The following is a 25,530-nucleotide window of genomic DNA, read 5'->3' on the forward strand; positions in this document are numbered from 1 at the left end:
TACAGAGCTGTCACCAATCCTGACAACTATACTCCTTCACAACGTGAAGGACACTTGACAATTTTGATATTGGCAACCAATTGACTAAAACGATGTCACTAAACACCTCCAGCTGTACAACAGTTTAGAGCTGTGGGGAAAACATATGAATAGCAGCAGACACCTTTAATTGTCCAGTGGGTGATGTTGTACTTCTGTAGGTACGCCTAAGGTTTTGTTTGTTTGTTTGTTGTTTAACGTTGAACTCAGCAATATTCCAGCTTAGTGAGATTTTCGGCCGCTTTTAGCAAAATTTTAGCAATATCACAGCGGGGGACACCAGAAATGGACTTCACACTTTGTACCCATGTCGGGAATCAAACCTGGGTCTTAGGTGTGACGAGCAAACGCTTTAACCACTAGGCTACATGACTGCCTCTGCTATAATGAACAGGGTTCTTGAGACAGTATTCTACCTCAGAGTTTTCTAAATCAGTAAGACAAAAATCAAATTATGGCCTATACATAAGCAATATTAACATGTTTGACAGCACATATACTTTCTTTGTAAATGATATTTTGGACATATACACAAGATTGACATCATGTTTAAGTATCTACTGTCATGATTTATAGCAATCAAATTCATACTAACTGTTGTCTTACATTAGTTTTATTGGTTGTGATCTTCAGCGTTTAAGGCACTATGTATAACACTCAAAAGGAGTTGAAGAACACCCATTTTTTTCATTTGACTATAGTTAATCTCTCATGACCATGTTTTCCTTTGACTATAGCTAATCTCTCATGACCATGTTTTCATTTGACTATAGTTAATCTCTCATGACCATGTTTTCATTTGACTATAGTTAATACCTCATGACCATGTTTTCATTTGACTATAGCTAATCTCTCATGACCATGTTTTCATTTGACTATAGCTAATCTCTCATGACCATGTTTTCATTTGACTATAGTTAATCTCTCATGACCATGTTTTCATTTGACTATAGCTAATCTCTCATGACCATGTTTTCATTTGACTATAGCTAATCTCTCATGACTATGTTTTCATTTGACTATAGTTATCTCTCATGACAATGTTTTCATTTGACTATAGTTAATCTCTCATGACCATGTTTTCATTTGACTATAGTTAATCTCTCATGACCATGTTTTCATTTGACTATAGTTAATCTCTCATGACTATGTTTTCATTTGACTATAGCTAATCTCTCATGACAATGTTTTCATTTGAATATAGTTAATCTCTCATGACCATGTTATCATTTGACTATAGCTAATCTCTCATGACCATGTTTTCATTTGACTATAGTTAATCTCTCATGCCAATGTTTTCATTTGAATATAGTTAATCTCTCATGACCATGTTTTCATTTGACTATAGCTAATCTCTCATGACCATGTTTTCATTTGACTATAGCTAATCTCTCATGACAATGTTTTCATTTGAATATAGTTAATCTCTCATGACAATGTTTTCATTTGACTATAGCTAATCTCTCATGTGTTTTCATTTGACTATAGTTAATCTCTCATGACCATGTTTTCATTTGACTATAGCTAATCTCTCATGACCATGTTTTCATTTGACTATAGCTAATCTCTCATGACCATGTTTTCATTTGACTATAGCTAATCTCTCATGACCATGTTTTCATTTGACTATAGCTAATCTCTCAAATGTTTTCATTTGACTATAGTTAATCTCTCATGACCATGTTTTCATTTGACTATAGCTAATCTCTCATGACCATGTTTTCCTTTGACTATAGCTAATCTCTCATGACCATGTTTTCATTTGACTATAGTTAATCTCACATGACAATGTTTTCATTTGACTATAGTTAATCTCTCATGACCATGTTTTCATTTGACTATAGCTAATCTCTCATGACCATGTTTTCATTTGACTATAGCTAATCTCTCATGACCATGTTTTCATTTGACTATAGTTAATCTCTCATGACCATGTTTTCATTTGACTATAGCTAATCTCTCATGACCATGTTTTCATTTGACTATAGTTCATCTCACATGACCATGTTTTCATTTGACTATAGCTAATCTCTCATGACCATGTTTTCATTTGACTATAGCTAATCTCTCATGAAAATGTTTTCATTTGACTATAGCTAATCTCTCATGAAAATGTTTTCATTTGACTATAGCTAATCTCACATGCCAATGTTTTCATATGACTATAGTTAATCTCTCATGCCAATGTTTTCATTTGACTATAGTTAATCTGCTGTCATGACAATATGTCTGTTCTTTAATTTCTTTTGAGTGGTATATATATATATATATATATATATATATATATATATATATATATATATATATATATATATATATGTTTCATTAACATGTTATATGTGTATTTACTTTATTTTATAACTCATCGACTATAAGTAAGAACTTTAACCAGCCCAAGAGTTAAATGACACAAAAGGCATGGTACCGTCCTGTAGAGACAAGAGACATACCTGGTCGTCTCAGACACAATATTCAAGTGTGAAACATCTTCAACAGACAATACAGGGATAAAATTCTATGGAAAAACACCAAAAACACTAAGTGGGAATTTCTGAAAATGTCATTACACATCAAAGTTTAGAAGTGATCCCTTTTCCTTCCCCCGATGATGAGGAGCAGATACTAATACCTGACACGTTCAAGACTTATTTTCGTCAATTACTCACCTGCAGCTTGCTTATCATGTTAAAGATAAACTATTTCCTCACTTCTAAACTCCGTTGTAACAACGACTCTTTTATCTAATCTGTCTCTATTTGACTTGTCTACCATCTGTACTTAGATCTCATCACCAGGTTATGAAATTAGGAACCAACAGGAACGACTGATGGATCTCACAGTCTTTATATCGCTTGCATCTCACAGTCTCTACATCTGGCCACGCGTTTTTTATTTTTCATTTCACAGGCCTGCCGCTCCTACATTAAAACAGGTCTGAGAAATAAATTGAACATAAATATATGCATTTTTATTACTCTCCTGCTCGTAATATAATATTAAATGTTATATATAAATTCAACGGATACATCCCAATCCATGGTTCAAGAGGCCACCTGAAAATCCACAGCAGAGGGAATTTCCTACAAATAAATAGCAGAGCTCCAGATAAGCTGCGTATCTGCGTAAAATACGCATCAGAAATGCAGAAATACGCAGTAAAATAAAATCCAAGCGTATCAAATACGCAACGAACATTACAGATAAGCTACAAAAATAAAACTTGTGCGTATCATCAAAATATTGTGAAGTAACCCTGCGTATTCGATTAGCAAATCAACAACTTATTTTGAAATTTAAACAGGCATTCCGTCGACCTTGCCAATCTCCACAAAGACAGTTACATCATGATCATTTGCCATCACACTTTCTTGTGGAAGTATCGTGTTATTTTTTAGTCCTATAGAGCTCTCGAACCCACACGACACGTGCCAGTTTGCAGGGACTAGATGAATAGTGTTTTTAAATATTTAACTTAAATACCCACATCTGTAAAAACTAGTGGGTAAAAGAAATTTGAATACCCAGATAGAATTACTGATACCCAATGATTTTAAAATGCATGGGTAAAATACCCACAACACCAAAAGCTTATCTGCAGCTCTGAAATAGTACACATAAATTCTTAGTTTTATTTCGACCGACCTTGCATGGCAAAGCTGGAAAAAATCCATGAAACATAACATTAAAAATTGTGGCCTCCCGTGCATCATGGGAAATATCTTCCACAAACACGTATTATTGCATGTTATTTGATGGAAATTGAAAACCTCTTTGTTAAAACTTAAGTTTCATGAGTCCTTTTAGAAAATTTGCCTCAAATAAATTTAAACTGAAATGTTTATTGTATGAAAGACATAGCCCCAATACATTAAGTACATACCATATAGTGCAGGATCGTTTTACAAATTGTATTTTGTACGAACCAGATTAAATAAATATTCAGTGGGAAAATATGCTTTGATGAAAGGAAATGTTATATGTCTGACAGATGCTATAACTCTGAGTCACTGCATTAACAACGTGGATGCTTTTGGGGGTGTTCATACTTGTATAGTGGCACAAGCAAATTTAGGCAACAAATTCAAGAGAATGTACTTCCAAACTGCTGCTGGGGGTGTGGGTGGGGGTGGGGGATTGGGGTGTCTGTGGTTTGGTTTTTTTTGTGATTAAGGAGGAGGGGGAAAAAATGACAGTGAAATAGGGGCATGAAATACTGTTACATACAATGACGGAGTCGGCAAAAAATGACACAATCTGAAGACAAATCACCTATAATATATGACAAATCCCTTAATGATAGGGCATGATAGAGTTAATCCTTGAATATATTCTTACCACTGCGTACATCAGTTCTGTCGAGCAGTTCAAGTATTTTAATAGGGTTACACATCATCAGAATAGCTTGGCAGGTACATCTTGGGTCTAATGTTGATAGACAGAAAATATGAGAAAAAGAACAAAACCCAACAAATCCTTCATAATGAAAAGCTAGAACATAAAAGAAATGATTTTAAACTCTACCATATCTACCCTGAAATATACTGGTATTACCCAGCATACGTCTTTTTACAGAAATGACTGCTATCTTTAAGTGCCATTACGAAGCTAAAGTATCAATGAAGACGGGTTGACTTTTGGATTTCAAATTCTTTATTCCTTCAGTGCAAGTTCCTTTCCCAAATGGCCCAGGCGTCGAAGGTGCTGCAAATTCTCACAGAGATGCATCCCTTGGACATGCCAGAAACCTTTGATTGTGGGTACTAATCTCAGGACAGCACCATACCCATGTTCGTGGGTTTTACCCAAATGGTAAACGTCAGCCCTGCATCACTTTGGGTTTTCCTCCCACATTAAGCGGACACACTGTGACATGACTGGAATACTGTTCAGAACAGCTTTAAACCCAACTCACTCACTCACTCACTCACTCATTAAATGAACAAAGTGATATACAAGCATATACGTCAACCCTGTCATCACAGAAAATGATCATAAAACAATATTTCCTAAAATCTGTGCATATTTTTTTTACAAGGAAAATTTGAAATACGAACATACATGTAGATGTTTTTAAGTTTTTGTGACACCTCTCTTAACAGAAAGTTGCATTATTTTGATCCAGAGCACCTAACCAGTCTCTGCTTGGCCTGCAAATCTGTCAAGGATGAGGCAGCTTTTTGTATGAGGAAACAGAGAAGCAATCATTCCTTTAAAAAGCAGCATCCTCTATGCGAGTGGATTATAGGTAAGGGCAGTGATATAGGGTTTACGTCCAAGATTATTGCACTTATATATAGCGACCTTCTGCTCTCTGGGTGGACGCTCTTCCCGCAGAGCAGTAGGTCCGGGGTTCGATCCCTGGCCTCGTCATACCAAAAGCCGTTAAAAGATGGTACTTGTTGTTACCGTGTCTGGCGATCGGCATTAAGGGGCTAAAACAAGGATTGGTCGGCTCAGAGTCAGTATACTGTGTGTGAGTGGGTATTCATGTTAAACTGCGGCATGATATCTCAGTCGGCTAGCATTTTAAAATTGGCATTAGTCCCGACTAGTACAAGCTGCCACACACAATAGCTTGTATGTCAGTTTACCTGGCCTAGAATCTCTGTGGTTACATTGTTGTGTGTTCTGTGAGGCATGACGTGGGAGGAGGATCCCTACCTGGGAGAAACTACCATAATCATCCCAATAAAATCATCACCATTTATATTTGAGTGAGTGAGTGAGTGAGTGAGTGAGTGAGTGAGTGAGTGAGTGGGTGGGTGACCGACTTAGTGAGTGACCGACTGAGTGACAGACTGAGTGACAGACTTAGTGAGTGAGTGACAGACTGAGTGAATGACCGACTGAGTGGGTTGGGTGAGTGAGTGACCGACTGAGTGGGTTGGATGACGGAGTGACAGACTTAGTGAGTGAGTGAGTGAGTGGGTGGGTGGGTGGGTGGGCTGTGAGTGAGTGAGTGGGTGGGTGGGTGGGTGGGTGGGTGAGTGAGTGAGTGAGTGAGTGAGTTGGGCGAGGGAGTGAGCGATCCTGCTGCACAGACAGTAATGGTTTCTACAGATTGGTAGTTGTATAAATGGCTGCATAAAGTGACAAGTAGTATTTCATTTCAGTAAACTTCATATCAAAGGTCCCCAAAATTACTTTTCAACCATGGCCTTATCATTCTCTACAGACTTGGAGCAAGGCTAGTCCACAAGACACACATAAATATCTTATGAGTGTCTGTGGTACGCTTGAAAATATTCCATTTCACACCCTGAAACATAAATAGTTACTTGTCCTTAAGAAAATAATCTCTTCCCAATAAACACCTAAATTTTTATGTTAATAAAATGATAGCAAATCAGAAAACTTGGATAATTTCTTATTCCCCTGGAAGAAATCAAAAACTCGGAAAACAGAAAACATAGACATGATAAAATCTTGCAAATTCCACTTTTCAGTGTCATGTGGTGTGGATCTGGAACTAATAACACCGTGAAAACATTTCACGCATGCGGCCACAATATCATATATCATTCTGAACACAAAACGTTGGTCGTCATTTCATTTCCACTGACTTATAACGACCTTCACTCAAAAATATTTTACCCATCATTCCACAAAACAGAATCGATATATGTTGTCTCTTCACAAGCATGTTGCAATGTTGCTGAAGCATGTTTGTGGGTGATGGCGAACATTGATGGCATATTTCACGTCTCATGAATCATGGCGTACATTCTGAAGCTTTTCGTCATAATTCTCTGTGACATGGTAACAGATGAAGGAGTAATTTAGAACTGTATCATGTTTCTTCCTACAGCCATGGAGAACATAGGAACATATTTTATCAGATAAAAAGATAAAAATGTGGTAGGATGCTTACTTCAAACTATAGACCGCCGCCATGGTCTAGTGGTAGAGCATCCGCCTGTAGAGCAGAAGGTCCGGGGTTCAATCCCCGGCTGCGTCATACCAAAAGATGTTAAAAGATGGTACTTGTTGTTACCCTGTCTGGCGCTCGGCATTAAGGGGCTAAAACAAGGACTGGTCGACTCGGAGTCAGTATACTGTGTCTGAGTGGGGTATTCATGTTAAACTGCGGCATGGTATCTCAGTGAGCTAGCACTATAAATCGGCATCAGTCCGGACTAGTACAAGCAGCAACACAAACACACACGTGCATGCACGTCGCGATATAAGTGCAATAATCTTGGACGCGACGTTAAACCCCATTTCACCTCAGCATCTTCAAACTATACCCGTGAAGATCCGGGGTAGAATAGGTCTTCAGCAACCCATGCTTGCTGTAAAAGGCGACTAACGGGATTGCGTGGTCAAGCTGGCTCACTTGGTTAATGCATATCATTGTATCCCAATTGCGTGGATCGATGCTCATGATGTCAATCACTGGTTGGCTGGTTCAGACCCGATTATTTACAGGCCGCCGTCATATAGCTGGAATATTGCTGAGTGCAGTGTTAAACAACAAACAACAACTTCAAACTCGGGCTGGGACGGGTAACTCGGGTACTAGGTTTGGTCGGGTTTTGAGTTGGTCCTTGGGACCTCAGGATTACCTGGACCAATGGTCACGTGATATCAATGACATTATCAGTAATCATTGGTTACACAAGAAGTCACTAATGTTTGCATTTCTTTTTTACTATAAACACATTCCTTCTGACTTTACATGTTTAAGTAAAGATAAAGCTTCAGTCAACTCCAGAGTATGTATGACCAGATCGTTCTGTATGTGTATCTAAATACATTTTGCCAGGGCTTCGGAGAAACAATTTCCAATCAGACATTTTGTACCCAACTCTTGAGACCTACAGATTTCATTGTTGCCTAATATATAAAAAATATTTTAAAAAATGAATTTTCCTGAAATATGATACTGTACAAGTTGGTGACAGATTTTTATGATATCACTCAAATTGTAAATCTTCCATTACAAATGTTTAAGCAAGTTTTCAAAGTTTTGGCACAAATTTAAGTGAAAACAACCCAAGCATTCTGTGTCAACACTGATGTACTTTCTGTGAATGTGTGTAAAACAGATATTGCGTATTGGCAACACAGGTATGTGAGAGCTGACCTCATTCTGACAGGAGGTCGCTGACCTCGAGGCGTCACTGTCAGGCAAGGGTGATACGCACCCTATTGATCCAGATTCACATATGCTTCAGGCTGTCACTATCAATATTATTCACCCACAAGTCTTGACACAATTTAGATATAAATACCAAGTCACAACATTTCGTCTGATGTTGTGAGAGTCTTGTTCAAGTGTGGCTGTGGATTTCAAGCCCATGCATCACATTGTTGACATGTAAAGGACACAAAAGTATCAGTTTTGAATCCATATTTTTCAAGATAGCCAGGAGGCATTTTATTGATATATACCACTCTATTTTTGATAAGGATATTTCTATCTTAATGTCTGATTATTCTTATCAAAGGTTGAGTGGCATAAAGTTGGTTGGTTGGTTGGTTTGTTGTTTAACGCCACATTCAGCAATATTCCAGCTATATGACGGCGGTCTGTAAATAATCGAGTCTGGACCAGACAATCCAGTGATTAATGTCATGAGCATCGATCCACGCAATTGGGATCGATGACATGCATCAACAAAGTCAGCAAGCCTGACCACCGATCCCGTTAGTCACCGTTTACGACAAGCATAGTCACCTTTTACGGCTAGCATGGATTGCTGAAGACCTATTCTAACCCGGATTCCAGTGGCATAAAGAAAGAAGGGAACAGACATAGTGATGTGAGGTGAGGTGAAATGGGGGTGTAACGTCGTGTCCAAGATAATTGCTTTGTTTGTTTCTTTTTTGTTTAATTCTGCACTCAGCAATATCCCAGTGATATATGATGGCGGTCTGCAAATAATTGAGTCTAGACCAGACAATCCAGTGATTGACATAATGAGCATCGATCTATGCAATTGGGATACAATGACATGCATCAACCAAGTAAGCGAGCCTGACCACCCGATCCCGTTAATCGCCTCTTATGACAAGCATAGTCGCCCTTTTTTTTTTACAGCAAGCATGGGTTGCTGAAGACCTATTCTAACCAGGATCTTCACAGGTAACAAGATAATTGAACTTATATAGCGATGTGCACGCACATGTGTCTGTGTCTGTTTGTACTTGTCCAGACTTATTCTTATTTTAAAGTGTGCCAAGTTTGCCTTGTAATTATAACATGCAACAATAGGGAATTCCAGAAATTGTTTTCTGCATAACATGAACCATAACATGCAGAGTCATGGCTGGTTGAGGTGGTTATGGGCCACCCTAACACACAGAGTCAGCATTCTGTGAAGACATCAGTCTCTTGGCTGGTTGAGATGGGTGTGAATTCAAACCCTGGGCCACTCTAACACACAGAGTCAGCATTCGGTGAAGACATCAGTCTTTAGGCTGGTTGAGATGGGTGTGGATTCAAACCCTGGTCATCTGCATAGTGTACACTACCAACTGGGCCACCCTAACACACAGAGTCAGCATTCAGTGAAGACATCAGTCTTTAGGCTGGTTGAGATGGGTGTGGATTCAAACCCTGGTCATCTGCATGGTGTGCACTACCAACTGGGCCACCCTAACACACAGAGTCAGCATTCTGTGAAGACATCAGTCTTTAGGCTGGTTGAGATGGGTGTGGATTCAAACCCTGGTCATCTGCATAACATGAACTACCAACTGGGCCACCCTACCACACAGAGAAAGCATTCTGAGAAGAGATCAGTCTCTTGGCTAGTTGAGACAGATGTGGATTCAAACCCTGGTCATCTGCATGGAGTGCACTACCAACTGGGCCATCCTAACACACAGAGTCAGCATTCTGTGAAGACATCAGTCACTTGGCTGGTTGAGACAGATGTGGATTCAAACCCTGGTCATCTGCATGGAGTGCACTACCAACTGGGCCACCCTAACAAAAAAGAGATCAGTCTCTCGGCTGGATCAGATTGGCAGAAGTCAGGAACTTACTTCCCTCACCTTCCTTCCAGGCATGGGCACTTATGGCAATAAAGAAACATTGCGTGAGCTCTCAGAAACAAAACATAAAATCTAAACTTAGAACTTGAGGGTTATAACCCAATACAAAACATATTCACGCAAATTTATGTTTATCAAAACAAATTCTTGTCAGTTTAACAGCCACTTGAAGAAAGGTTAACACAGAAATTGATCAAATAATAACAAACTTATCAACCATTTAATCAGTGCAAAAGTGTTTCACCAATACCTGTCAGACTGAAAACACATAAAATACATCCCATCTATTTATATAGTCAGTATCTGCATAACAACTTGGGCCTCAGAAGTAAGATAAAATCATATCCTTTACAGGTAATAAACCCACTATGGCATAAACCAGTATATACGACTGAGTTATAGCCCAGACAAGGCACCATATACTCCAGTTTATTGAGCATAAAGTTACCCTCAGACAGATGACCTGGATGCTGCCACACTACTGGCCAGCAGGGCTTGGTGATATAGGACCAACACTGCCTCGACCGCCCCTGTGGTCTAGTGGCAGAGCATCCGCCCAGAGAGCGGAAGGTCCGGGGTTCGATCCCCGGACGCGTCATACCAAATGACGTTAAAAGATGGTACTTGTTGTTACCCTGTCTGGCGCTCGGCATTAAGGGGGTAAAACAAAGACTGGTTGGCTCGGAGTCAGTATACTGTGTCTGAGTGGGGTATTCATGTTAAACTGCGGCATGGTATCTGAGTGTGCTAGCACTATAAATCGGCATCGGTCCGGCCTAGTACTAGCAGCCACACACACACACACGTGCATGCACGTCGCGATATAAGTGCAATAATCTTGGACGCGACGTTAAACCCCATTTCACCTCACCTCACCTCACCTCACCTCATCTCACCTACACTGCCTCGGTGAACACTTGCGGCTTTTTAAAGACATTCAGAGCACTCAGACTGTCACACATCACTGTCGGAGCAATTAAATAGAGTCATAAATCATAGGAAATTTACATAAATAATTAGGGTTATCAAAACAAATAAATTAAATAAATAACTGAAACTCTTTATTTCAAGACCAATGGTATCAACATGATCAGTGATTGGTTAATCTGGACAATTTCAATGGAACTACAGTAAACTACGGTTATAACGAACACGCTTAAAACGAACTGACGGATATAACGAACTTACTTTTTGGTCCCGACTATTTGCTGTAGTTATGCTGTTTATATGCTTATAACGAACTACGGTTATAACGAACTAAAATTAGCTGTCCCTTTGAGTTCGTTATAACCGTACTTGACTGTAGTCGACTCCAAATTATCAGGAACAGACTACACTGCAAACATCAGTGTTTGATATAACAGATGTTGATGATATCTTTCATTGTTTCAGAATCTAATGTTTTCAAAATATATCTTCAATATCCTGATTCAAGCATGTGCAAATGTTCCAATTCTTTTTGTAAAGTGAGTTGATGAGTGGTCTTAACGCTGGTTGGAGCAGTATTCCAGTACCATATCATGGCTTGTCGGGTTAAGCCCAAAGTCTGAGGTCTGAGACGTTTGAAGGAATGGATCTGGAAACTGAACCCACAATATTTGTTTGTTTGTTGTTTTACGCCACACTCAGCAGTATTCCAGCTATATGACGGTGGTCTGTAAATAATTGAGTCTGGACCAGACAATCCAGTAATTGATATCACGAGCATCCATCTATGCAAATTGAATACGATGACATGCATTAACCAAGTCAGTGAGCCTGACCACCTGTTCCTGTTAGTCTCCTCTTATGACAAACATAGTAGCCTTTTATTGCACGCATGGGTTGCTGGAGATGTATTCTACCCCACAATGATATGTATCTGACATTCCTGAAGGGCGCAACTCTACACAGTGAAATGCAGGACCTGTGACACCAAGGTCATTTGTGCACCCTTCTATCAAAGACGTCTATTTTATTTCAACAGGGATTTCGTAAAAAGTACAAGACACGCAACCATCTCACAAAAAGTATTATGAAATGTTAAGGTAATTATGGCGACAATAATGATTGATTCATAACCTCTCAACCAGTATACAGTATTCGACGTAATAAGCGCCCCGCTCCAAAAAGCGCCCACGGCGATATTTGCTAATATATTGGCAAGTGAACAATCCCAATTAGAACCCCTTGCAACTGCTCCATGTTCACAAGACTTATTTATTCGTTTATACAACACACTCGTGTGTTATATGCACCCTTAATTATGGGCAATTTAATTCTGCAAAAATATATCTGTCGTACATAAACATTTCAGGCTATCAGTATAAACCACAAAATTTATCTTTCAACTCTGTTTTTTTCACCAAAATAACATTCTAATAACCGACCCTATTCCTAATTTTGAGAGCGCTCTGGGCACTTATTACGTCGAAAACGGTAACAACTAACGCAGGCCAACAGATCATAAACAGTGATCACAACACCATGAATAGAGAGATGCTATCAGTGTTACAACTGATTGTATTGATAGCAGTATTGGACTGATTACCATCAGTTAACAATGCTGGTACTTGGTGTGGGGACCGTATCATGATTACAGATACAGGGTTGACTGGGCAATGGCTCAAGGGGAGATAAATGTCACCTGTTTAACCTAATGGGATGGGATGCATTCCAAGGATTGCTACAACAATGACAAGGCGTGTATTAGGGATTAATGTATGTATGTCCTGCAGATGACATGGACCAGCTTTCTCGGCAGGTTAGGAATCTCTGGGAAAGGCATCAGGCAAATTAATGTAATGTTGTCCAAATGTCCAAATTAATGTGCTGTGGTCACAAGAATCTGGGTTGATAATAGGTAAATTTCTTAATAAATTGTTTTTTAAGAATATGAAATTAAGAAAACGTATAATTTCCAAGGTTAGAAACATTTACATTCAAGAGCGGTGATGACAAACTAGCGTTTGAAAATATTTGATATTGGGTATATTTTCTTTTAATTGTAGACATGACCTAAGGGCACTGGGAGTGCCATGTTGATTTTAATCATGCGAACAGCACGCTTGTAGGTATGATGATAAACCTGGCAAACTTATTCTACCATTGAAGGCACACATAAAAAGTATCATGAGTGCCTTGAGGCACACTTGAAAACAAGTGCATTTCTATCAGTGATTTCAATCAAATTCTACATTTCAAATGACAAAAGAGATATGTGTGTCAATTCATTCAAACAAGAAAAACATTCCTGGCCTGAATATACAGAAACTGACAGGAGAGTAAATAGTGAAATTGAGTACTGAAAAAGTAAAAGACAAACTGAGGCAAAGAAGAAAACATTAAGAAAACAAGACCAGAAATAAAAGAAAAATAACAAAATATATACCGTTCATGTGCATTAGCCAATACTCCTGGAATAACTATTAACATTGTTTTTCAGGGGATGACATTTCAAACAAAACAATAAATATTGGAACATCATTAAAATGCCATTATTTATAATTAGGGCATGTAATTTCGATTAAAAGAAAACACAACTATATTTCACAATTTCCAGAGGATTATATTACACTGCTGTGAGGAGACGCTTGTAATTCTCAAGGACATGGGTTTAATGCTGTTCTACTTAGGCTTCAATACAATGCTGTGAGTATCACAAAGGATGTTCATGAATCCAAACAAGCAGCCATGTGAGCACTGTGAGAAGAATGAGAAGACAGGTGGAGGAAGCAAGATGAGGAGACAAATTAATCGTTACCGCCCCTCCCTCTATAATCTGTGTGATCACGCACGAGTAGCGTCTTGAAAAGTTTAATTGTGTCGATTCAATGTGCAGTGCACGATGTCGACATGTTTGCTGAGATCTGCGCCATGTATTCCTGCTTTCTTTACGACTACCAAAGCATGACAGCGTAGACCTCGCCCCTCATGACCTCCGTTTCATGAAGCAACGCTTTACATTTGTATGAAGGGGAGTTTCATGCATTTATTGTGTCATGTCTGCTGCTTGTACACACAATGTTGAAGCTATTAATAGCAACTATACAGGTTTAATATAAGTTTTTTTTAAAGATTTGAATACATTTTGTAACAAAGAAAACATAAAACATTATTAATGCCTATTAAAATTATAATTTAGTAATATTTTTCTTATTAATTTGGCATTAAAAATATTAATATCATTAATGTTTGTAAAAAAGAAATATAAGAAAAATAATAACACCTATTAATATTGTAATTTTGTGAAGTGTTTATTGTGTATTTGGTAATGTAGATCATATACATCTATGGCTTTCATTATTGTGTTAACTGCACAAAATTAAGACGACTTGGAGGCAACAAATAAATGACGGTTCACAATTATAATACGAATTCCGTACCCCGATGTCAACACACTCCTCACCCAGATAGCTCCTGAATCATGTCACTGTGCTCTAACGCTGTGCTTGTTCATATATCAATAAACTTTCAGAAACGTCAGACAATATAGACCATCTAGAGTTTCAAAAGTTTTGTGTATCAAATTAGTTTAAAGATCAATTGAAATATACATCAATGGTCATGGGTGGTAGCGTCTGTCTGTGTAGTGTTAGATCAGCTGTGCAATCACAGGTAAGTATACACTGACACACCTGTACTGCAAGTCGTTGGCACGTTTTGTTGTCTGCATGTCTGTTGCAGATTTTTGTGTCTCTTTCATATTCATGGTCGCGCTGTCATGTCACGGCAACAGTTTGAAATCATTTTCACGAAGCGTATGATAAGTCTGCTTACCTTTAATCCACTGACTAGGTCAGATTCGTGGTTTGTTTTGATCGAAGTGGCGGCGGCACGCGCAATTTGTTTATGACCTCAACTGTCCCAATCGGTAAATCATATGACCTTTAAGGGGTCAAGGTCGCTACAAGCACCTGTCGCATTTAGCCGAGTTTTATTTGCTTTACATAATCGGAATGTGAGAGGTTGTGTCGGCTAGCTATTGTTTGGAAACGGAACAATAACTCCATGTCCTTTAAGGTGTCCCTGTTCGACATTATTGAAAGAGCCATTTAAATGTCAAACAAAATAAAATGGATAAGGATAAAAAAAAATGACGCATTTGTAAACGTATACATTTTTATAGTTTTACTTCTAATAAGGGAGGGGGGGGGGGGGGGGGGGGGCTGTTTTTGAGTGAATGCATACTGTTATTTAATTAATTAATTAATAAATAAATGATAATAATAATGATAACAACAGTAATAATAATAATCATCATCATCATGTATTTATGTGAACGCGGATGCTGATATAGATACTACTACTACTACTACTACTACTACTACTACTACTACTACTACTATAACTACTGCTACTAGCTACTACTTAAAAAGCGAATATATACTCATGATTTGCATTTATTGAATGCTATTCTATTTCCATTCAATTCTCGTTATTTTGTCATGCATTAACAGTTGCTAAACGTTCACAATGTAAAATTGTCTTGCTTTGTTTCCCGACAGAGGTAGTATAAAGTGTGTAGGGGGATGGGCGTCTCGGGTTGTAGGTGTGTCAGGCATTTGGAAAATTTCAAATATGTGACATAAAAACGGTCATGCAGAAAGTCACTGCGTAGAACAGTTATTGATCAAATATCCATTACATCAAAATGCAATACACCGGAAAAGTTCATTCGGTTTATATCGATGGATGCATAACAATTGGTTTGAATTTTTACTTTCATTTACTCTCTTAAAGTTTGAGTTATGTGAAACAAACAGTACCTCTATTTCGGCTGAATATTTTCAAGGCGTGTTAGCCTGGATTCACAATACGACCGTAGTTCTACATGTAACTGCACACGTCACGTGAACAGAAACACCTATTTTTCGTACATACCAAACACACTGACACCGAAATTCGAATACGATGCGCTCCGATGCATTGGACATAGGTGACGCACCTGTGTTTATATATACGTATCGCATCATGTAATTGATATTTAGCTCTGTTCTCAAGTGCCGTAAATCCTTCAATAAATGCCCGTCGTATTTTTTTCGGAAGGTCCCGAGACCCGACCTTTATTCAATGCAGGCTTTTATTCTGTGATTTACGGTATGTATACAGTTTCTGGGTGTGTATCTATGTACGTAATCTTGCGTTTCTGCATGATATCGATAGCTTTTAATTGTCAATGAGTCTAGAAATAGCTTCTTAATGTATTTTACTCCGTGCCTTCTTTCTTATAGTTACGAAATTGTTTGTGTATTATTTCAACTTATATGGGATTTGGTGTTTAAAATGATAATGTTGCATTAATTTCTGCCTGTTTGTAATGTCACATGCACCATATAAAAATATATGTGAATTCGCATTTATTGTGTTCTAGAAATTGTAATTGCTCATTATGCGTCATATAAAACACAAGTGGTCGTAGCTAAAATCAGGAAGAAGGATTTGACAGAAAGCCGGTAGTCCTGCACCATGACCGTGGAATATATTTATTTTATGAAAAAATAATAATCTAGAAATGCATACAAAAGCAAGTCTAGCCAGCTCAAGCTAGCTCTATTCCACAATCAGCATAGGGATTTTTTTTTTATTTGTAGAGTCAAGAAGGATATTGTGTAATATAAGATTTCAGAGACTAAATGTTAGTCTAGAAAGCCGGGTACTGCTCCTTTAAACAATGCAAACAAACCATGAAGGGTGTAAATCAGATTTCCTGTATCGGACGCTAAACAAAAGGGCACTCCCTGCATGGGTATCGGCTAAAACGAGATTCGTCGGAATATGGAAAAGACACCGTCTATAGATAAGATAAGATACTATTTATTGCAGAAACGTTCCATTACGGGACAGATGCAATTTTTAAAAAGACAAAACTCATGATTCATGTATACATATATACAGACATACATAATTTACACTCCTGTAGACACAAAAACCAATCAATATTACATATTTGATTATATTATAATACATACAATGTCAACGGTTGATTAAGATGAAGGGGTATTTATTGTTTGAAATGATAACAAATGCAATTGATATTGATGGCTTCATTATTTGTCAGGATGTAGTGAAATAATTTGTTTTCATGACTGGATATTTACAAATTACATTTTGTGTGAATAATTTCCCAAAGAGTATATTTCCTTCTTGAGTGTGTTTGGTACAGTTAAGTAGGTCGTGTACTTTAACCACGAGCACTCATTTGTGGGTAGAATTAATTCCAACCTATACTTTGCGGTCGGGAAAACACAACCTCGAGAATATTGGTGTAGATGTCGATTACAAATATGACCTAATGGTGTATCTCTATTCTGACATTACACTCACTGTTAAACAAGTGTTTTGCCCTCACACGGAAAGTACAAGGTTAGTAGATATACACGCGGTAAGGCCCACGAGCAGCGACTGCACCTCCTCAATCACGAGGCGTTTAGACGTGTACATGTTATAGATAGTCCATACCGTTAGCTACCAAAGTGGTCCGGTGAAACGCGGTTTAACGTCGCGTTGAAAATTACTGCACTTTTATAGTAGCTACTAGTCCAGTTCCTTATGTACTTTTGTTGAAAAAAATTGGAGATTAGCAAAACTATACATATTCTGAAAGCTTTCAATGTACAGATGAAGAAAACCAATGTTTCCAAATTTTCCCATCATTCATTTGGCGGCAACGAAAAATTAAAAACGTACACGATACAATGGACTATACGTGCATGCGCGCGTGCGTGTGTGATATCTATAATACTGAACAACAAAAGTTCCTGTGACATTGAATACGATTTCATGCAAAATTATGTTTATTACCAAATCTGAAACAATTTCGGTTTGCAACAGATAAAAGACTCCTGTAAGTGTTCAAATGGTTTAATTTGCCATACTGACTTCAGAAAATGCGTGATTTCATAAAAAAACCCACATGAATATGCCAAAATGGCAATTTACAAATCAATAGCGTGTGTGTCCAGCTCTGGTAGCGATGCAAGCAACACACCTTCGTCTCATGGAATGGACCAGGCGTCGCGCAAAGTCCTGTGGGATATGTGTCCATATCTGCTGGAGCATGTTTCGAAGTTCCTGGAGTGTCTGTGGAACACGTGGTTGACGTCGAAGGCGCCGATCCATCTTATCCCACATGTGCTCGATTGGTGAGAGATCAGGGGAGCGAGCCGGCCAGGGGATGACATTAACGTTGTTTTGTTGAAGAGAATCCTCAACAAGTCGAGCAATATCAGGCCGGGCGTTGTCATGTTGAAAGGTAATGCCTGGGCCATGACGACGCAAAAACGGTAGAACAACAGGGCCGATGACCCCGTCGCGGTAGCGCTGTCCATTGAGATTTCCCTCTACAACTAACAAACGGGTCCTCTGCCTTGCTGTAATCCCACCCCATACCATAACGCTGCCGCCCCCGAACCGATCTTCTTCCATGACACAATGATTGACGTAACGTTCAGCTCAACGTCGGTACACTGGAATCCGTCCTTCGCTGTGGCTGAGGTAAAAACGAGACTCGTCAGTGAATAGAACCTGTTCCCACTGCTTGGCCGTCCAGCGTAGACTCTGTCTGCGCCACTGTAGACGTGCTTGACGGTGGTTTCCTGTCAAAATGGGACGTCTGTCGGGTCTTCTGGCGACAATCCCTGCATATCTGAGGCGACGACTTACGGTTTGTGAAGATATTCGTCGAAGGCCAGGGATGCCTCTTGCAGTCACTGTTGCTGGCTGTAATCGTTTTCGTAGGTGTGTTGCTCGAATCCAGTTGTCTTGTCCATTATTGGTTACGCGTGGCCTTCCACTCCGAGGATGGTCTCTGACTACATTCGTCTGTTGCCAACGTTGCCATAAACACCAAATGGTGTTTCTGCGGACGTTAAATTGTCTTGCAACATCACGTTGACTTGATCCTGCTTCAAGCATACCAATGGCTCGCAGACGCTCATTTTCGGACTGTCGTGGCATTTCGTAAAGTTGAATAATTGCGTAATTTTGTTGTTTTTCTGAGTGGTTGTTGTTAGCACGATGCTAAATAATGCATATGGAATCTCGTTAACGCACATGTTTTTATACCCATTCTTGGGTAGTGAAATGCGTGGGGCTTGCATAAAAGTCAACTTTTGCATGGAATGCATGCTTTTCTGTAGCAGTTGCGTTTTTGTGACTTGATTCCATACATGTACTACAATATTGAAAACCAAACTTCACTTGTTTGAAAAATACACTAAAATATTGGTGTCACAGGAACTTTTGTTGTTGAGTATATTAACGCCTCTTTGTATGTCGTCTCTTCCGGGGTGTCCACGTGTATCTTACAGATCCGGTGACAAAATATCTGGTAACTCCCAAAACAGAAAAACTAAAATATTTTAGTTAGTCTTGGTTAATCTAGTTAGTTTTTAAAATGAAGAGATTCTCTTTGCTGATTATGTCATATTTGAAAAAAACAACCGATTTAACGAGAATAATCGCAAAGTGTTTTCATTTCAGATACGTCAGTCAAAGTATAGGGCATCCGTTCCGCGAAGCAATACTAGCAGTCCGAATGTCGCAAGTCTGTGTTAAAGTGAGTTACGCCAGTTTGTGAAACATGGCTTGACGTATAGCGTGCATATACCACACCTAATACGGTATTATCCGTCGTGTGGAGGCGAGGTGCGATAACTGGTGTCTCCCCTGGCTAAAAGCTGTGCTTGTTACTTGTTCTTGTCCTTTCCTGTGAAACGTGATGTTTCTACAACGACGACGACAACAGACACGACCTCAACAATTTCCTCACTTTACGCGTGTGCCGTTTTACTGTCGCTTGAGGCCACTGCAAGTTTGCGCTTTTTTCATAAAAAAAAATAAAAGTCAGGAAATTGTTCACAATCGTCCGTCAGCTCGTCCTTTCACCAAAACATCAGACCAAATAATTAAGTGGAACCTCGTTTATCCGGACGGTAGCGTTCCCACTAAAATCGTCCTGGTTGACACCTTTCTGGATTAACGGGGTCTATTCTAATGAGGTTTTACTATAACTGGTTAGATTAAATAAAACTGTTTTAACGCCTATGGAACAGGTATTCTGTTTCATCTTGTTTTCTTTGTTGTTTAACGCCACACTCAGCAATATTCCATCCATATGACGGTGGCATGTAAATAATCGAGTCTGGAACAGACAACCCAGTGATCGATATTGTGAGCAACGACCCACGCCGTCGGGGCACGATGACATGCTATCAACCAAGTCACCACCCGATCCATTTACTCGCCTCTTACGACGAGCATAGGTTGCTACATTCGAACCCGAAATCCCCAAAGGATTCAGTTATATCACGCCCCAGTCCACTGGGCCATCCGTGCCTCCTTTAACACAGAACATACCTGTGAAGATCCGGGTAGAGATACTCGTAGGTCTTCAACAACCCATGCTTGCCGTAAAAGGCGACTATGCTTGTCGCAAGAGGCGACTAACGGATTGGGTGCTCTCTGACTTGGTTGATGCATGTCATCGTATCCCAGTTGCGTAGATCGATGCTCATGATGTCAATCACTGGATTGTCTAGTCCAGACTCGATTATTGTCAGACTGCTGTGATATAGTTGGACTATTGCTGAGTTCGGCGTTAAACAACAAACAAACAACCGAACCTTAACATAGTGAGTGAGTAAGTGATTTGGGTTTAACGCCGCTTTTAACAGTGTTCCAGTTATATCGCGACGTGTCAGCTTAATGTGGGAGGAAAGCCCGAAGTGATGCAGATCTTAGACGTTTACCACTTCGATGAAACCCACGAGCACGGGTATGGTGCTGACAAACCTAGAAACATAATCGGGGCGAACCGGGATTCGAACCCACAATCATAGGTTTCTGGCGTGGCCAAGGGACGCAACTCTGCACTGCGAATCGCGGCGCCTTAGACGACTGGGTCACCCGTGCCCCCGAACCTTAACATAGAACAAGACGAGTGCAATATCATTCAAGCCCTTGTGTTGATACACGTGGTGATTGCCACTGCAGTCTTTTCCGGGTAAAACAGTCCGGGTTGAAGGTGTTTCCTGAGTCTTTGTTCACCCTGCAAACAAGGTCATATTGCAGGATTCACCTGTCGCTCCACGTCACGTTGACATTTATGTTTTGTAAATATCTGTCTGGTCTGATATTTTCTTTGAGTGTTTTGATTAACATTTCTTGTTGACTTACTGCTCAAGGTATTGACATCATGCAGGGTTCAGAAAACAGGCTTACATAAATACATTGAATAGGGTTTAAAATAACATGGTTTGCTTTTACACATGAATATAGGTGTTTGTGAAACCATTTCCCTTCAAATTACGTGACAATACTGTACAAGATAGACCTTTGAAGATCCGGGGTAGAATAGGTGTTCACAACCCATGCTTGCCGTGAAAGGCGACTATGCTTGTCGTAAAAGGCGACTAACGGGATCGGGTTGTCAGGCTCGCTGACTTGGTTGATGCATGCCATCGTATCCCAGTTGCGTGGATCGATGCTCATGATGTCAATCACTGGTTTGTCTGGTCCAGTAATTAATTATTATTCGTATAATCATGAAAAACGATGAATTATTGTTATCTTTGAAATCTGTATATACACTATCAAAGAGATAGCTGTTGAGTTTTCATTGGGTAATTCTGAGGCAGGAACAGACGCGGTACATGAACAGACGCGGTACATGAACAGACGCGGCGCTCTGATCTGGCTCACTTTCGGCCATCTTATCCTGACGTCGCGGAGCGTTCTGCACACTCTTGACCACTGGTTTCTCTGGTCCAGGCTCGACTCTCTACAGGCCGCCGTTATACAGCTGGGTATTGCCCGCTACGGCGTAAAACACAGGTTTTGGTTTGGTTTGTTGTGCAGTCAGTTAATTATGATATAATGCATGAACGAAGGAATAATTATATGATTACATTGATAGGAATAAATGATATTCTGCTTCACAAGTATCAGCTTTGGTTTGTTGTTTTGTGTGAGATGTGTGTTGCGTGTTATGTGTGAGATATATATTGCACGTTATATGTGAGATGTGTGTTGCGTGTTATGTGTGAGATATATGTTGCGTGTTATATGTGAGATGAGTGTTTCCAGTTCTGTGAGATGTGTATGAGAGATCAAGAATCACATTACACACAATTACATTTGAACTTTATTCTTTACCTTACCAGGTTGTAATTTCCCATGCAAATCTGTCTGTGAAGCTTCCTGCCACGTGACACCAGGATATAACCAGTAGTTGCCCGCTGTGGATGCACTAGGAGCCCACCAAATATATTTTGAATAATATTCCTTCATGCGCCTCAATCTGTATGATTATTCAAAATACGGACGCCATACATTGTGTGACCTCCATGCTTTAAGTTGATGTTTCAAACGAGACATTACTGTGGCTTCGACAGAAACACAATGGTCTAATACAGGCGACCCGCTTGTCTCGAACTCCGGAAAACTCGACGTAGTTAGTTAGTCTACATGACGTCGATGTTAGTAGCTTTGCTGTACTGTACATGTTAAGTACACGTATGCTGTACTATGTCGAATAAAATTAAAATTAGGATCGTTTCGGAAATATTTGCTGAATCCTTTGAAATAGGTCAAACACTAGTTTCTATTATGTAGTCGCAGAGGTAATACCCTAAGGATCTGAAAAATGTATTTGGAACTTGGAGAAACGTACTGCGCACACTTCGGCCAGTTTAGTTGTGTGCGCATTGACATTTTAAAAACTCTTTGTCCCATCTTCCCCTCTGGCTTTTCTTTGAGATTACTGCCCAGGGTCTGCTCTCTCCGCAGGTTCCATACTGTCAGGGATTTTTGACATTGGTCTTGAACTGTAAGGGGTTACCAAAAGACTTCAAATTGCCATAAAATCATTACAGTAAACTGCGGTTATAACGAACACGCTTATAACGAACTGACGGATATAACTAACTTACTTTTCTGGTCCCGTCTATTAGCTGTAGTTATGCTGTATATGTGCTTATAACGAACTACGGTTATAACGAACTAAAATTAGAAGTCCCTTTGAGTTCGTTATAACCGTAGTTTACTGTAGTTGGGTGGTTTTGATTTATTTGTAGTGATGCTGTCGAATGCACATTTCCAAGTGCTTTCCAAGTAATATTTCTATAACTCATGGTGTGGTTTCCAAAAGGGGTCACATGACCAGCCCCTAATGCGATATGGTGCAGAGGACATACTTAATAAAACCAGTGAGTGCGTGAATCTTATTAATCACACCTTTATCATTTGGCCAATCAAACGTTGGAACAACGAGACTAAACTGTTTGTTTTATTGTTGTTTAATGCCGTAATCAGACATATAAGTTATGTGACATGATATACGGCCTGTAAATAACCGAGTTTGGACCGGAAAATCCAGTGATCGATATTGTGAGCAACGATCCGAGCCGTCGGGGTACGATACTATCAACCAAGTCATTAAGCCTGACCTCCTGATCCATATTTTAGTCGCCTGTTACGACAAGCATAGGTTGTTGCATTCGAACCCGGAATCCCAAAAGGTTCAATTATATCACGCCCCGGTCCACTGGGCCACCCGTGCCTCCTTTATCATGGAACGAGACGATTGCAATATCATTTAAGCCAAATTGTTGATACACGTGGTTATTGCCACAGAAGACTTTTCCGGGTAAAACTTTCCGGGTTGAAGGTGTTCCCTGAGTATGTTTTCACACCTTCATCCAAGTCACCGATCCTTACTACTCTATCCATTTAGTCGCCTCTTCCGAACAGAACAGGTTCCTGGGTACATATACTATTGCCCGGGACCCGGGGGGCTGTGCGACTGCTGCATATGACGACAGGCACCTGTATGCTGTAAGTTAGTATGCGTACGACATATACACTACGGTTATAACGAACTCAAAGTTTAGTTCGTTATATCCGTCAGTTCGTTAAAAGAGTGTTCGTTATAAACGTAGTTATTAACTATTCCATGGAAACGTGCAGACTCGGTGGCGATTGGTTAGGTGATGAATGTGACCATACGTCTCAGCTATGTCAGGCAACCAATCGAATCTTGGCCAGGGTAACGAGTGGTTGATAGTGTCAGCAACGGTTCACATCGGGACACAATGACAAACTATCCTCGTTAATCGGGTGTCGTGTCAAGCATGGGAAACCGCCCCGTGTGTGGTAACCATGATTAAATAAAACACTTCAAGCCTCTATGTATAGATCCATGGACATCTCGTATCATTCAGTGAGCCTTGGAGCAAGACTACTATATGTATATCCGCACCCAAACTCGCAAGAAAAGGTTATTGAAAAAAATATGTTTCCTAATGATGATAATAAAAATTATTATGCCTTGGTGACAGAGCACAGAGCTATAGCGAAATGATTAGCAAACGCTGAACATTCAATATTATTCAGCGTGTCTGCAGAAACGAAAACACGCATTGACAAGGCGACACACACCAGTGTATAGCGTTAATAGTGCACATTGATATACTAGTATACCGTCTTCGTCCACGTCGTGAGTCTCTGACAGGTGTGACACAGGTAAGAGTTAACCGTGATCAACAGGTAACATCCATACTGCATTGAATCCATGCAGTCTGCATACATTGTTTCAACTATTAAACATGATTTAGTGTACACCTTATTGTATTGCCTCAATGAATGAATATAACATTTAAGTTAAAACAAGAAAATTTGTTTCACCTGTGCATGTCCGTTCGACTTGCCCTCGGTCGATGCATTATCCAGGTAAATCCAGGTATATCCAGGTAAATCCAGGTATGTCCAGGTAAATCCAGGTATGTCCAGGTATATATTCCGTTAGGTATATATGGTACTCCGTGTAAATATATGCCCCAGGTCCCCAGACGCGTGTGGCGAGGCAACGTCACCGCTACCATGTGATATGTACCAGGTGGCTTTAATGCGCGTCCTCTTTATGAATGATCACGGCACAGTTGAAACACGAGGTGACGTTGTTACCGTAGAGCCCTGTGTAGACAGGTACTATACTCTCGCATACGTCACTGTGTATCCAGGTGTTTGTTTATGTAAAAGCTTGTTTATGTGTATTGTGTTATGCATATTTTTTTCATTCGATTATTGCAACTATTTTGGTCCATTTTTGAAATGAGTGAGCGAGTGAGTATTGTTTTACGCCGCTTTTAGCAATATTCCAGCAATATCACGGCGGGGGACACCAGAAATGGGCTTTACACATTGTTCCCATGTGGGGAATCGAACCCGGGCCTTCGGCGAGACGAGCGAATGCTTTAACCACTAGACAACCCCACCGCGCCCCGCCCCACATTTTGAATGACATTAGTGAAAAGAATGACTACTTTAAAAAAAATGCTGTAACGTTAAATTATAAATTTGCTCAAGCTGCGATACTGACATAAAGCCAGTCGTCATGGAAACCATTTAGGTTTTATCGCCATTTTAAAAATGTAATATTATCACAACAGAAATGGATGCCATCAATTCTAAGGTGGAGAGTAATTCCCAGTAGACGACGTCGCGCAGATT

General features: G+C 39.7%; 1 protein-coding gene across 2 annotated transcripts in view; it reads right to left on the minus strand.

Moving 5' to 3' along the window:
• LOC139459902 (breast cancer anti-estrogen resistance protein 3 homolog) overlaps positions 1–24,902 on the minus strand; it is a 148,088-nt gene extending 123,186 nt beyond the window's left edge. The window contains exon 1 of one of the 2 annotated variants that reach the window (XM_071241622.1): positions 24,706–24,902. In XM_071241622.1, coding sequence (XP_071097723.1) covers positions 24,706–24,902 — 197 coding nt within the window. Of the gene's footprint in view, positions 1–14,799; positions 14,887–24,705 lie in introns of those variants that run through there. The other variant, XM_071241623.1, reaches the window with a different exon arrangement.
• Between the last annotated feature and the right edge of the window lie 628 nt (positions 24,903–25,530).

The sequence above is a fragment of the Haliotis cracherodii genome, unplaced genomic scaffold, assembly GCF_022045235.1.
Source record: "Haliotis cracherodii isolate W230 unplaced genomic scaffold, xgHalCrac1.p SCAF_13, whole genome shotgun sequence".
Taxonomy (NCBI): Eukaryota; Metazoa; Mollusca; class Gastropoda; order Lepetellida; family Haliotidae; genus Haliotis; species Haliotis cracherodii.